Source organism: Mastigoproctus giganteus, chromosome 5 (assembly GCF_048544385.1).
Source record: "Mastigoproctus giganteus isolate SK-2022 chromosome 5, ASM4854438v1, whole genome shotgun sequence".
Taxonomy (NCBI): Eukaryota; Metazoa; Arthropoda; class Arachnida; order Uropygi; family Thelyphonidae; genus Mastigoproctus; species Mastigoproctus giganteus.
In genome coordinates, this window is record NC_143579.1 from 16692753 (window position 1) to 16706017 (window position 13265).

Genomic DNA, 13265 nt, shown 5'->3' on the forward strand with positions numbered 1-13265 from the left:
CATCAGCCTCCTTTCCATCATCGGAAAGGTCTTTATGAAGATCATCCAGTCAAGACTGCAAAAACATCACGAGCAAACCAGTCGAGAAGAACAGGCAGGATTTAGACCCGGGCGAGGACGCTGTGATCAAATCTTTGCCATTCGTCAGCTGATGGAGGAGAGGATCCGGTGTGGACAGCGAACTGTCATTGTTTTCATTGACTTTAAGTCTGCTTTCGACTGTGTCCACCGGCCTGCCTTATGGAAACTACTAGAGGTTGAACATGTACCTCGAAAAGTCATCACACTCCTCCAAACTGCATACAACGGTTTAACCAGCCAGGTGCGCATCCAGAACGATTTATCAGAGGAATTTACCATCCAAACTGGAGTCTGCCAAGGGGATGTAGCCTCCCCGTTGCTTTTCAACATCGTGGTTGACGCCATTATGAGGCAAGCATTCAGAAACAGACAGGGCATACAATATGACAAGGATCACTGTGACTGACCTGATGTTTGCTGATGATAGTGCTATCCTTGCCGGTAATGACGCTGAAGCCACGGACATCCTCTACGACATTGCCCGGCCATACGGTTTGAAGATCAATGCTGGTAAGACAAAGGCCCTGACAACAGATGGGTCGCAAGCCACCATCTATCTCGAAGGCGTCCAGATCGAGCAAGTGCAGGACTTTAAATATCTTGGGTCGCTGGTCCAGGAGAAGAAAGTTGCATCCACCATGGAATTCCACAGCAGAATTGGACAGGCGGCCACTGCGTTCGCCTCGCTCAAATGGTGTCTGTGGAAGAGGACCAACATTTCCACAAAGACTAAAATCCGACTCTTCCGGACTTTGATCCTGCCCATTCTTCTTTACGGATCGGAAACATGGATTTGTCTCAAGTTAGATTTGAACAAACTTGAGGTATTCCAAATGCGATGCCTGCGGCAGATCTTGGGCATCTCTCTTCGCGACCGCATCACTAATGATACCATCCGTGCCAGATGCCAACAGCAACCAACCATTGCCGACCAAATCCAGAAGCGAAGGCTCAGATGGTTTGGCCACGTATGTAGAATGGGCACGAACAGAATACCATCCACACTCCTTTGGAGACAACAACCCACCCAATGGAGCATCCAACGGACCGCGCCTAGGAAAACGTGGGCCAAGCAAGTGGAAGATGACTTGAAGAGCCGACGTCTCGACCTTAACCAGGCCAGGACTGAAGCCATGGATCGTAAGGTATGGAAGAACATCACAGAGCAAGTCCGAAACCCTGCGGCACCTACAGCAGCATACTGGTTGCGTGGCCAACCGCCTCCCCCAGCTGCCAGCTAAGGACCAAAGAAGAAGAAGTAAATAGTGCTAAAATGGCAATCCTCTAATTCAGTAACAGTTGCAATTAGAAGACTGAAATTAAGCATTGGAGGAAAGTAATTTTGCTATTTGGATTGTCCCTCTTAATTATGCATAATCTTGTTCATGTCTGTATATATGCAGCCTTTTAGATAAAAATTTACAACCGTAAATATTAGCAGGATTCAAATATTCTCTGAATGCAGTACATAATCCAATGAATATGCAAATGTGCCTTGTCACTCAAGTCTGGAATGACAGCAGTTTCTGACATATCTGCATATCTCTAACATCTTGGATATAGTGCCCATTTAACAAACAGTAATTTGGTTACTGAAAGCAAATGTAAAACAGCCCACAATAGTTATTAGCAGCACCATAAAAATACAAATGCCCTTTGTTAGACCATAACACAATCTGTCCATTGTTGTTCTCATTCAAGATAAGCAGTACACAGGTACACTAAAATCTGACTGACTTCTTGGTGGGCAACAATTTCTGAATTATTTTTGAATTTCAGCTTGCAGTTGGTGGGTGAATTTATCAAGGGTCATTGTTTGAATTACAGAATTGGTAACTTCTTGCACAGCCCTTCTAAGGGTTTGAAGTTCATGATTGCTTGTTTCTTCCCTGTAACAATTATTTATTTATGCTTAATAAGGCATTCCATCTCTTTATTGTCATCTGTACTTTCAAGGCTTGAAAATATTATAGTAAAAAATGACAAGCTCTAAAATTTGAGCAAGGATTTTTTTCATTCTTTGTTCTCATTTAAGGCTTTTAGAAAAGCTATAGCATTATTACCATTTTGATAATAACCAAGGAGAAATTAAAAAACGGTTCCAAATAGCAGTGTTGAATATTTTTCATTCTGTTCCTTAAAATCTTATATTCTGTGCAAGTAATGTTTGTCCTATGAGTATTTTCTGTAATATATATGCAAGTTTGCATAGCGTTGGTTACATTTTTATTTTCCAGGAACTAATTTTTCTGTATATATTTTTCCATCAAAAAATACCTATAGTTTTGTTATGTTGGTCACGTATATATGTAAAGCAGTATCACTGAAGTTTGTATACAGACTTAGTTCATTACATGCTCCAGGTACATAGTTTGATTAATAATCAGTAAAGTGTTGCACTCGGACCACATGGATATAAACTTCTATTAAATGCCATACCACTCAGGGGTAAAGGAAAATAAGTTGGCTAGTTAGGCCATCAAATTTACATTTGATGGTGTCTGACCCATAATTTTATTCTGAGAAATTCCTCAGACTATACATAGCACAATAGTGTCACTTAACTTGATTAATTGACAAAATCTCTCCAGCCATCTCAAATTTCAATAGTTATACCTAAACTTGTTAATTTGTATTGTGCTACTTACAGTAATATATTATTTTTTATTTTTTTTTTAATAGTAGAAAGCTTCATGGTTATATCTAGCTATGCATTATCAGTATTGCCCTCCCTGATAATCAGTGGTTATTATGGATGTGAGCAGACTTCTCTATTTGGTTTTCTGTCTTAAACAGGTAGAAACAACTTCAGTCAAGTTATTTGTATCTCCATCTCATTTCATAGCAGAAACAGAGATGAGGTTTTTGGAAGAAATTTTTTTTCTGTAAAAAAAAAAAGAAATGTTCCAGTACAGCCCAAAAACTTGCAGTTTTATCTACTGTAATCTTTTTATAATCATCCAGAGAAACATGTTACCAGTTATTAATTTTTTTTCAGTGTGTAGTGTTCTGCATAATTTGTTAGCATAATCTGCATTCTTTGAGAAATAGCAAATGACTTAGGTCCAGAAAAAAAAAAGAAATACTAGGAAATGGAAGCAGTGATGGACCTCAAACCATTTTTTATAGAATTACTGTGCATTTAATCAGTACTGAACAAGAAATTGTTAATTATAAATTTGTTGTTTAAATGCTGTTTTTTTTTTACTATTTATGTATAAATAGATGTGGCGTGATGGTCGTGGAGCAGCCCAGAATATTATTCCTGCCTCAACTGGTGCTGCAAAGGCAGTAGGGAAAGTTATTCCAGATTTAAATGGGTAAGTTTTTGGTTTAAGCATTACCACCATTGGTCAGGTCTCTTAGACCTGATTGTTTATACCTGGTCACTACATGATTAGGAAGTAACTATAATTGGATGCAATTAAACAGTCATGAATAGAACAGCTTTATTATAGAAATAATCACTTAAGAGAAAACTCTTTATAACACACAACCTTACTTTCAATATTATTTTTATAGAAAACTAACAGGAATGGCCTTCCGTGTACCAACTGCTGATGTATCGGTTGTTGACTTGACTTGCCGCCTTTCAAAGGAAGCATCATATGATGACATAAAAGCTGCTGTGAAAGCTGCTTCAGAAAGTGATAACTGGAAGGGAATTTTGGGTTATACTGAAGATGAAGTAAGAATTTTTTACTGTTATTAAATCAATTTTTTAAATTTATACTGTAATCAGTTTACACAATTTAGACTGAATGAACTTACTATTGGGTACAACTGTGCACTAAATGAACTAGGTTTGTCTTCATTCCCATTGATGACAGGAGGAATTTCTGAAGGGATCATTTGGTGCTATGATCTTCTGATCTCAGGCAGAGGAAGTTATCCTGGATTTATTCCAGGGTTTTTCAGCCTAGATGACATGAAATCAACTACTGGAGACTGGCTAATTAACAGGCATAAATTGATGTATATGAACTATCAATGAGCTCCCCCCCCCCCAACTTTGCTTTCATCAGCAGTTGGACTAACAGGACAAAATATTTGTGAAGTGTCTCCAAAATCTTCATATTTAGTTTTGCAAGTGTGGTCCCAGTTCTAATATGCATATTTTCATCTACATTCTAAGGCAACTTTAAAGTAAAAATGCCTTTTAAACAATGTAGTACACTACAACCTTGACATATCATATCCCCCCCCCCAAGAGGGAAATTTATATTTTTATTTACACACAAAAGGGGTGATTGTTTAATTCAGACTGGTGCAAGATTTTTGTTAACTGTGTGAGCAGACTCTGTGCATGCATGCCAGTACATGTTGAGCTTGTTGTTTTTTAGCCCCACATCATGATTCATTATTGTCAGACTGGGTTTAAATGCATCATAAACAGAAAGATGAATGAAGCATATGGTAATGAGTGTCTTGGTAAGCTGTATTCTGGTGTGGCTGAACTTTCTAGTGTGAAATGATTTCTCCAAGACAATGCCAGGTCCCATATGGCTAATATTGTGCATGCAGTGATTACTGCTATAGGTGCAGAGGTTCTGCCACATCCCCCTTATTCCCTAGACTTTCTTCTTGTTTCCATGTCTGAAGGGCAGACTGATATACAATGGGCCCAGCACCAAAACCTGGGCGACTCCACTAATAACATTATTCCACAAAGAGCAGTGTCCAATGATTACCATTCTGTCCTCAACCATCCCTTTATCCATAGCAGCAACTTGCCCTTAATGCCATACTGCTCCAACTTGCACAGTAGGCTTCCATGTGGAACAGTATCAAAAGCTTTCCTAAAATCCAATTATATGATATCAAAATTATTTTTCTGATCCAAGTCCTTTGTGACCACATAGTATCCAATCAAATTGGTCAGACAAGACTTCCTCTTAACAAACCCATGCCCTGTGTGAACTATAACTGCAGCACCTAGATGATTGTGCATCATTTCCTTAACCAATGACTCCATTATTTTCCCTGGAAAAGTTAGACTACCAAGTCTGTAATTACTAGTGTTGCATTTCGATTTCCCCCCCCCCTTTGTGAATTGGGGATACATGTCCAATCCATCGAGCCTCCTGAGTCCAAGGATGCCATCTTAATCATAGCTGAGTGTCTGCTTACTTCCTTTGCTGCCTCCTTAATACAGTGGTGGACAAAAAAGTGCATCACTTTTTTGTCCACTATTGGTGGACAAAACATTGACAGTCAATATATTGACTGCCAATGATGCAAAAAATGTGCTTGTTTTTGTATCATAATAAAAAAAATTTGTTTGCTTTTTCTGCTATCCTGGTTCTCTCCCTCTCTGTGGAAAGGGATCCAAGATAGCTGAAATATTAATTTCTCTTACAAGGACTGCAGAGTCCTTCCCCACCATAATATTTGTACTACTTGAAGCATGTGCTCTTCTTTATATATAATTGTGTATACCTTCTGGATAGTATCCATATTTAAGAATGTTTGCTACTTGTAATCCATGCAAAAAGCAACATTTCTCTTCTAGCACTGCTCTTTCAGCAACCTTTTTTTCGTGTATGTGCTCAAATTAGTCACATCTAATGTTCTGAAAATGTTTTATGCCCAGTGTTCTCTGAATTATGACCACCCTTATGAAAAGTGAATGCAATATGTTGACCATGTGAGGTAAGAGTGTGCAGTTAAACTATGTAGCATAGATAAGGTATTGGTAGTTCAGTAGGTAGTAAAATTCCAAGCTTGATGGGTAAAAGGAAGGATTTATCAGACTTTCATAAAGGACAGATTGTGGGAGCTCAACGAGCTGGTGCCTTGGTTTCCCAAACGGCTGAACTGGTGGTGTTCAATAGCCATTGTAGCTAGTGTACCAGGACTGGCATCAAAATGGTCAAACAATGACCCAACCACAAAACTGCAAAGGTCAGCAAAAGGTTGATGTTAGAGGTGAGTGCTGTGTCAGATGACTTCAACAGGTGCAGCACTGTTGAAGAGTTGACTAACCAATACAATGTGGGCCAACCCAGAGCAATATCTGCTGTGATCATGCATTGCACATATGGGCTATACCAGCAGACAACCCCAACAGCATCCTCTCCTAACAAAGGTTCATCAGTGTAAGACTTGCCTGGTGCAAAGAGCATGCAAGTTAATGTTAAAGACTGGAAGGTGTGCTGGTCAAGGGAGTAATGTTATTTACTCAACACTGTGGATGGTTGTGTACAGATTTGGCATCAACAGCAGGAGGCTCTTGATTCATCATGCATGGTATCAAAAGTGGAGGCAGTTCTATGGTGTGGGGCATGTTTCACTGGTAGGAACTTAACTGGTGCATGTGGAACAACGTATCAGTAGTCTCTGCTATCGTTGACTGTGTACATCCCACTATGTTACCTTTTTCCCAAATGGTGGTGTCTTTCAAGATGACAATGTGCCGAGCCACTGGGCACTTGTTGTGCAGGAATGGTTTGAGGAATACAGTTCTGACTTCCAGCATATCAATTGGTCTCTGAACTCCCCCAATATCAATCCCATGGAGCACTTGTGGGACACTATGGAAAGGCATATCAGGCATCTGGATACATCAGTCACCTCCATAGCTGCATTGCACGCAGCTTGATTGGCCATACCTCACGAATGCTTCAGACATCTTGTTGAATCAATGTCATGTCAGATAGCTGCTGTACTGAGGGCAAAAGGACGACTTACGAAGTATTAGGTAGGTGGTCATAGTTCAGTGACCACCTTCAGTCATCACTCTGTATATATACAGTAGAACTTCAATTATCCGTCAGGATACAGGACCGAGACAATTTTGGATAATAGAATATGCACATTGAAAACATTTATACATGCAATAGACTGTGCCATCTAACTTGTTTTTATGTTATTACATAATACATAACCTAATAAAATTTTTAATTAAACTTTATTTTTTACCAGGTCATCAAAAATCATAATACAGATATCTACATACAACATCTGTTTTTAATATTTTGACTTACACTGGTCTAGTAATGTCAAAAAAAATATTAAAAGAAAACAATATTACATATATATTTTTTTTTTTTTTTTTTTTTTTTCCAAACTACTCAATGCACTTTGACAACAGTTTTAGCTTCACAGTGGCTAATTATGTTTGTTGTTCTATGAGCAGCAGCAGCAGCAGCTTTTGATTCAGTTTTAGAATTGTTTTAAATTGTCATCACAATTTCGTCTAAAATTTTGCATCGAATGTCCATATCCAGCCAGTCATTTACTTCCTCCATTGAAATATATTTAAAACCAGGAATGCTTGAATGTAACTGCAAAATTTCACTTTCTTTTGGAATGGTTTCTGTATCAGTTGAATATTTCTGGTCACAACCTATTCCAGCCTCTTTGTATTGTTTGAATTGGAACATCATTCCAGGCATCACGACATTAAATTGTCTTTTATAGTGTAGCTTTTCCAAAACTCTTATCACATCTAATTTATTTTCTGTTGAAACATGTTTTTAAATGAGTATTTTGCGATAATGATGTTTCATACTCTCAATCATGCCTTGGTCCATCAGTTGAATGAGTGATGTAGTGCCTGCTGACAGAAAGTGGCATGATATTTTGCCATCATTGCTTTTTAAATCCCATGCATATATGGGATGATTAGGCACATTGTCCATCAGTAGCATTGCATATTGTGGTAACCCTTTTGACATCAAAAGGGTTACACATGGTACAAATATATTTTGGCTCATCCATCCATGTGTTGATTTGTAAGAAATATTTAACTGGCAAAGCATTTAAATTAATATTTTAAAATGATCTAGGCCTTTTTTGTTTCCTGTAACAAACAAAGGCAGTTTTTGACTACTTCTGGCATTAACAATACCATTATAGTGATATAATCTTTTTACATCTTATATCCTGGTGTCATATGTTCATTCACTGAGGCTAGTGTCTTTTGAGGTAAACGTAAAAAAAAGTAAATCCACTATCATTATCAACCCACTGCAGGATGGAAGCCTCCTCAACAACTCATGCCGAGGGAAATGGACCATAATCTGCCACGCTGGTCCATTGCAGGTTGGCATATCGACCGTATTCAGCAGTCAGGGGCTTGAACCCCAGTCTACTCAAGGAGCATGTGCTACTGCACTCCCGCTCCTGACCACTCGGCTACAGTGCCTTCCAGTTAAGGCCAGTCTCATCGCAGTTGTATATTTGGTCTTTAACCAAACTTAAATCAGCTATTTCCTTCTGTAGTTTTTAACAATAAACAGAAACTGCTGAGTTATCTGCACTTGGCTTCTCACCCTGGATCGATAACTGTTGACAACATGGCAAAACTTAAATTTGTCTTACCTTCTGATGCTAGCCTTGAATGAAGGATCTCTGCCTAGTTCATTGATTTCAATGGCTTTTTTGATTATTATAGGTCCTAACAATTGAATTCCTTGGCAATGTTTTTGAACAAACCATTGAAACATTGCAGTGTCTAATTGTTCATTTTTAGCAAGCTTCATTGTTTTAAGACTTAACATTACCATCAATATTGAACAAAACTACCCAACCTCACCAAACTGGTTCTCCCCAGGTCTACAGGTAACTTACCTCTTAACTGGACACGGAGCTGGCATCCCCTACTTTCTCCTGGTGAGGCATGGGCTGGCCTCACTGACTTCTGGGGTTGCCTACACTATCATCCCCATATATCTACCTTAACCCCCTACCTTCAGTCTCCCATCCACTATCTTTATGCCAGTGAATGCCCCACACACCAACTTAATTATGTCCAAATTACCGTTCGTCCATATAGTTACACAAGGGATACCCTCACGTAACTATCATCAAAACAGACGATAAAAAGGATACGTGTATCGTGTTTATATGGATCGGTCTGTGTGTACTTGCATATAAGAGTGTGCACTTTTTTTAGGTCCTAGCCACTGAAATCTCAGGATATTAGGTGGCAAGACCTGCCAGAGTAAAACTAAAATTACTGGGTTCCTGGTTTGCCTCCATGGGGCGAAGGTGGGACAGCTTTAGGCCTCAGCAGGGGTCCAGTGGCTAAATGACCAGATGAACAACGGTACATGACACTACACATATACAATATCCATACACTTTTAAATCTCTGGCATTTCCAGCAAACTGGTACCACAAAAACTATGTGGAAATGGGGAACCCCTGGTGCCATCTGACACTAAATACACCTTACCTTACTATCAATGGTTTCCATTTTCAACACGCAGTTTTCAATTTTGTCTGCATCACTCTGTCATTTATTATTCTTCCTATTCCATAAACGGATGCTATACTTGTAGCACTCACCTTTTCTTAGACTACTGATTATTTCAATTTTTTGTGATAATCACAACACTGCTTGCTAAGTTTCTGTCATTTCAATGAGTTTAATAAATAAAAATTATTAAAATATGAAACAAGAGGTTAAAGTACAACTGAATATAGTGAGCTGTGAACTCAGTTCACAACTCACTATATTAGTGAGACTGAGTGACATGGTGCCAATATCAATACATTATGGTGTAGTGGGGTTTATGATGATTAACGGAGACTGACTGTAAATAGGTTGATTGACAATCTAAGTTCTACCATAGTTGTATGTAACATTTTATTTTTTGCATATTCCATGGCCATTTTGCTGAAAATAGCAAATAGAAACTTTGTGTACAAAGTGCTATATTGATTATAAAGTTCACATTATTTCTTTTTCTAGGTTGTTTCTTCTGACTTCCTTGGTGATTCACACAGTAGCATTTTTGATGCCAAAGCTGGAATTTCTTTGACTAAAACTTTTGTGAAATTAATTTCATGGTATGTAATAATAAGAATTTATTTTTTTTATTTGACATTAATGTTTAAGAGTTTAGTATGCCACCAAACAGATGTTCTACTTGTGAATATCCTATTCTTGCTGTAGACTTGCTGTAGTTGTGTAACCTATGCTTTATTTCTTGTTTGTAGTGAATATACCCTTTTTTATGTAATTGCATAAGACATTTTTTTTCACTCTGAAGTTTTAAAAATATATCCTGATGAGTGCTACAAAGCACATTAAATGTGCTTTGTAGCACTGATCGTTAAATGGTCATTCATCAGAACAATATTAAGAACTTAGCTGTAATATTCCAAATGTTAATTTGGCCATATAGGAATAGGTTTTTTCAATTTTAGTATTAACCCTTTGTCATCTTCATGTTGCATCCACCAACATCATAAATTCCAGTTCATTGTTATGTCTTGCATACCCATCAGCATTTCCAATTATGGATTGTTTTCTCTGCTGTGCTGATGCAATTATTGTACTATCATCTATTTACATTTCATATAGACAATCTGAAAAGCTAAATCGGTGTTCATTGATGTTTATATTACTTAATTATCCGTTAAGTGCAGGTAGTACTTTTAAGTCATCTTTCAATTGGATGTTGTGGCACTGTGAATGTGTTTCAGATTATGAAATTTGTTTTCCCAGTGAGTCTCTTCACTATGCTGATGTCTGTTTTAACTTCATGTAAATCCGAAAAAAACTTATTTTGTAGTTATTAAGCAGGCAGTGTATGTTATTTTTTTCCATCGAAGTCCAATAGAATTGGACTTCGATAGAAAAAATCGAAAATTCAATCAAACTATTGGCATTTGTTTTCCTGCTGTACTGCCATCCATATGTTTCATATAAACAATCTGAAAAACTAGGTCTGCATTTACTGATGTTTATATTCATTTGATAACAGCAGGTGGCCTTCCCCCCCCACGTGACTTCAAAGTAAGTTACTTTGAAGTCACAAAGTAAGTTTCTCTGTATTAGAGAAGTATTTTGATTTGCTATCAAGATCTAGTAAAGGTTGCTGGTGATGAAGTTAGGAAACTGAAATTAGACCTTTCTAAAAGAAAATTGGAACTCTTACAAATAAGTTTCCAACTGTTCCACATGGTGAGTGGGTTTCACATTCACAAAATGAACTGCAGCAATTTTTTATCAAAGTGTGACTGAAATATCAGTCTGAAGAATGGATGGACAGAATTGAATTTTTCAAGATTGTATTTGGAAGGAAGAAATTTCTGCAGATTTTTGAACGTTGCATCTGACTGCCTGCAAAACGACAAACAAGGAATTAAAAGCAGGGCCTTTAAAGTAAAAAAAAATACAGCCCAGTGGGGGCAGCATAAGAGTCCATGACATGTTTGGATGGAATGCCCCTGGTACCTCTTGATCAGTGACTTATTGAAAACTAAAGTCCATTATTTGACTTTGCACCTGTGGCAGTCCACTCAGCTCACCAAACCATCTTTCAACAAGATGGTGGACTACTTCAGTGAAGTGTCAAAGCAAGTTCTCAGTCCTGTGTCCACCAAACTCTCTCCTTATCTCAGCTCATTTGAACATATCTGGGATGTTGTGGAACATGGCTGTTCAGCACCTGGATCCAGTACCATCAAATGCTCAAGGTGGTGCAACCAAGTATTAAGCAAGTTTCTTTTGCAAAGCTATCGCAATGTATTTTGACTTCCCTCTGTGATAGTGTAATGGTTTTTATCACTTCCCACCTTGTGTGGGAGAGCTTGGTTGAAATTCCATCAGATGGAGAAATTTAAATGACTGCTTCAATCAAGTAGAACAGTTTCAGGGAGAGTAATAATTCCTTCATAAGGTATTCTAAAATTTCCTGCCATCATGAAAATTGGCCCATGAATGTTTATAGAAACAATATGTAATGAAGTTCCATGTGAACTGGCACACTGAATTAAGTAGTTTGTAACAAGGAACTTCCCAAGAAATCAACATTTGAAGATGGTCTGTAATTAACTGTCTCACTTATGTAAAAAAACCTTTACAGAAGTTGAATAGAGTAACTTGAATTTGAACCTCCTGAATCATTATGTTAAAAGCAATGTTTTTAAATTTTATCCTTAAGTTTGTATATATTTTAATATTTTCAAAATGTTTGCAATACTCTAATAAATTTAGAGCATACTTTTGAAGCCTTATGCTCTAAATTTATTAGGATTTCAAATTACTTGAATATTTTTGGCATCTATTTTGTTCAAGTTACAACTGGATTGTCATTTCCTGCACCTATTGCCTACTTAACAATTAAGAAATGTTGAAATGTGCTGTCTGGGAAGGCCCCTCCGTAGCCAGGTGGGAAGGAGCAGCAGTGCACAGCACACGCTTCTTGATTAGACCAGGGTTCGAGCCAGTCACCACCAAATACGGAGGATGCGGAAAGGTCAGGGAATGACCACCTCAATCCTGGAGCAATGTGGCCTTAGTTGCTAATGCTCCTAAAAACCAAATAAACAAGCTGTCTGGGTTAAAACATGCATCTAAGAACAAAATAGAATGTACTTTCTTCTTCTAGAGAAGAGATGCATGAATAGTACAACTTGCGAAAGGATTTGCCTTGTTCCATATAATACCTTTTTTAGTATTAACCCTTTAATATTAGTATTAACCCTTTAATAGTAATATTTGCAATAACAAATTTGTAATAGGATTTGTGTGGCTTTAAGTATTTATTTAAAAAAAATTTAAATTGCATATACATTACATTAATTAACTTTTTTGATTTTTTTCCCTCCTTTGACTCTTAGGTATGACAATGAATTTGGCTACAGTTGCCGTGTGGTTGACCTGATCAAGTATATGCACTGCAAAGACAGCTCTTAAATTATCTGCTTACCTTTTGAAAATCATGAGACAGTGAGTCTTATAGGTTTAATAGTCAGTGTAACTCATGAAGTACTACCAGTAGCACTAAGAAAATGGGAAAGAAATCTTATTGAATATCCTATGTGAAAAACTTTCATTGTTGCAATTGTTTACATTCTGTTATAGTTCACACATCCATGGCTTATTCACTCCTACACTTATTTTCATCCTGTAAATTTTGTGGTTGAATTAAATATTCCATACAAGAGACTATAGGATATCTGACTTTTATTGGTAACTTCTGTCTTGTGTTCTAAAAATGACCTCCACAAATTGTTTACACCCTTTGAATAAATCTGATTCAGCTGTAGTGTAATGAGAATGGTTTAATATGCCATTCAGTACATGAATAGAAGTGGCACAGTTTTTACACTTGAAAGAAAATTTCATTATTGCATATAAATATAAAGTAAGCTTAGACCAACTTCTTGTGGGAATGGGAAATGAGGTGGGCACTTTTTTTTTTTTCTGATTTCATTTTTCACTA

At 37.4% G+C, this 13265-nt stretch overlaps 1 protein-coding gene across 1 annotated transcript in view; it reads left to right on the forward strand.

The window, feature by feature from the left end:
* LOC150085205 (glyceraldehyde-3-phosphate dehydrogenase 2-like) overlaps positions 1-12989 on the forward strand; it is a 46889-nt gene extending 33900 nt beyond the window's left edge. Inside the window, exons 8-11 of the mRNA XM_090373922.1 lie at positions 3307-3401; positions 3604-3769; positions 9782-9879; positions 12661-12989. Coding sequence (XP_090230048.1) covers positions 3307-3401; positions 3604-3769; positions 9782-9879; positions 12661-12736 — 435 coding nt within the window. The 3' untranslated portion in view covers positions 12737-12989. The remainder of the gene's footprint in view (positions 1-3306; positions 3402-3603; positions 3770-9781; positions 9880-12660) is intronic.
* Positions 12990-13265: the final 276 nt, after the last annotated feature.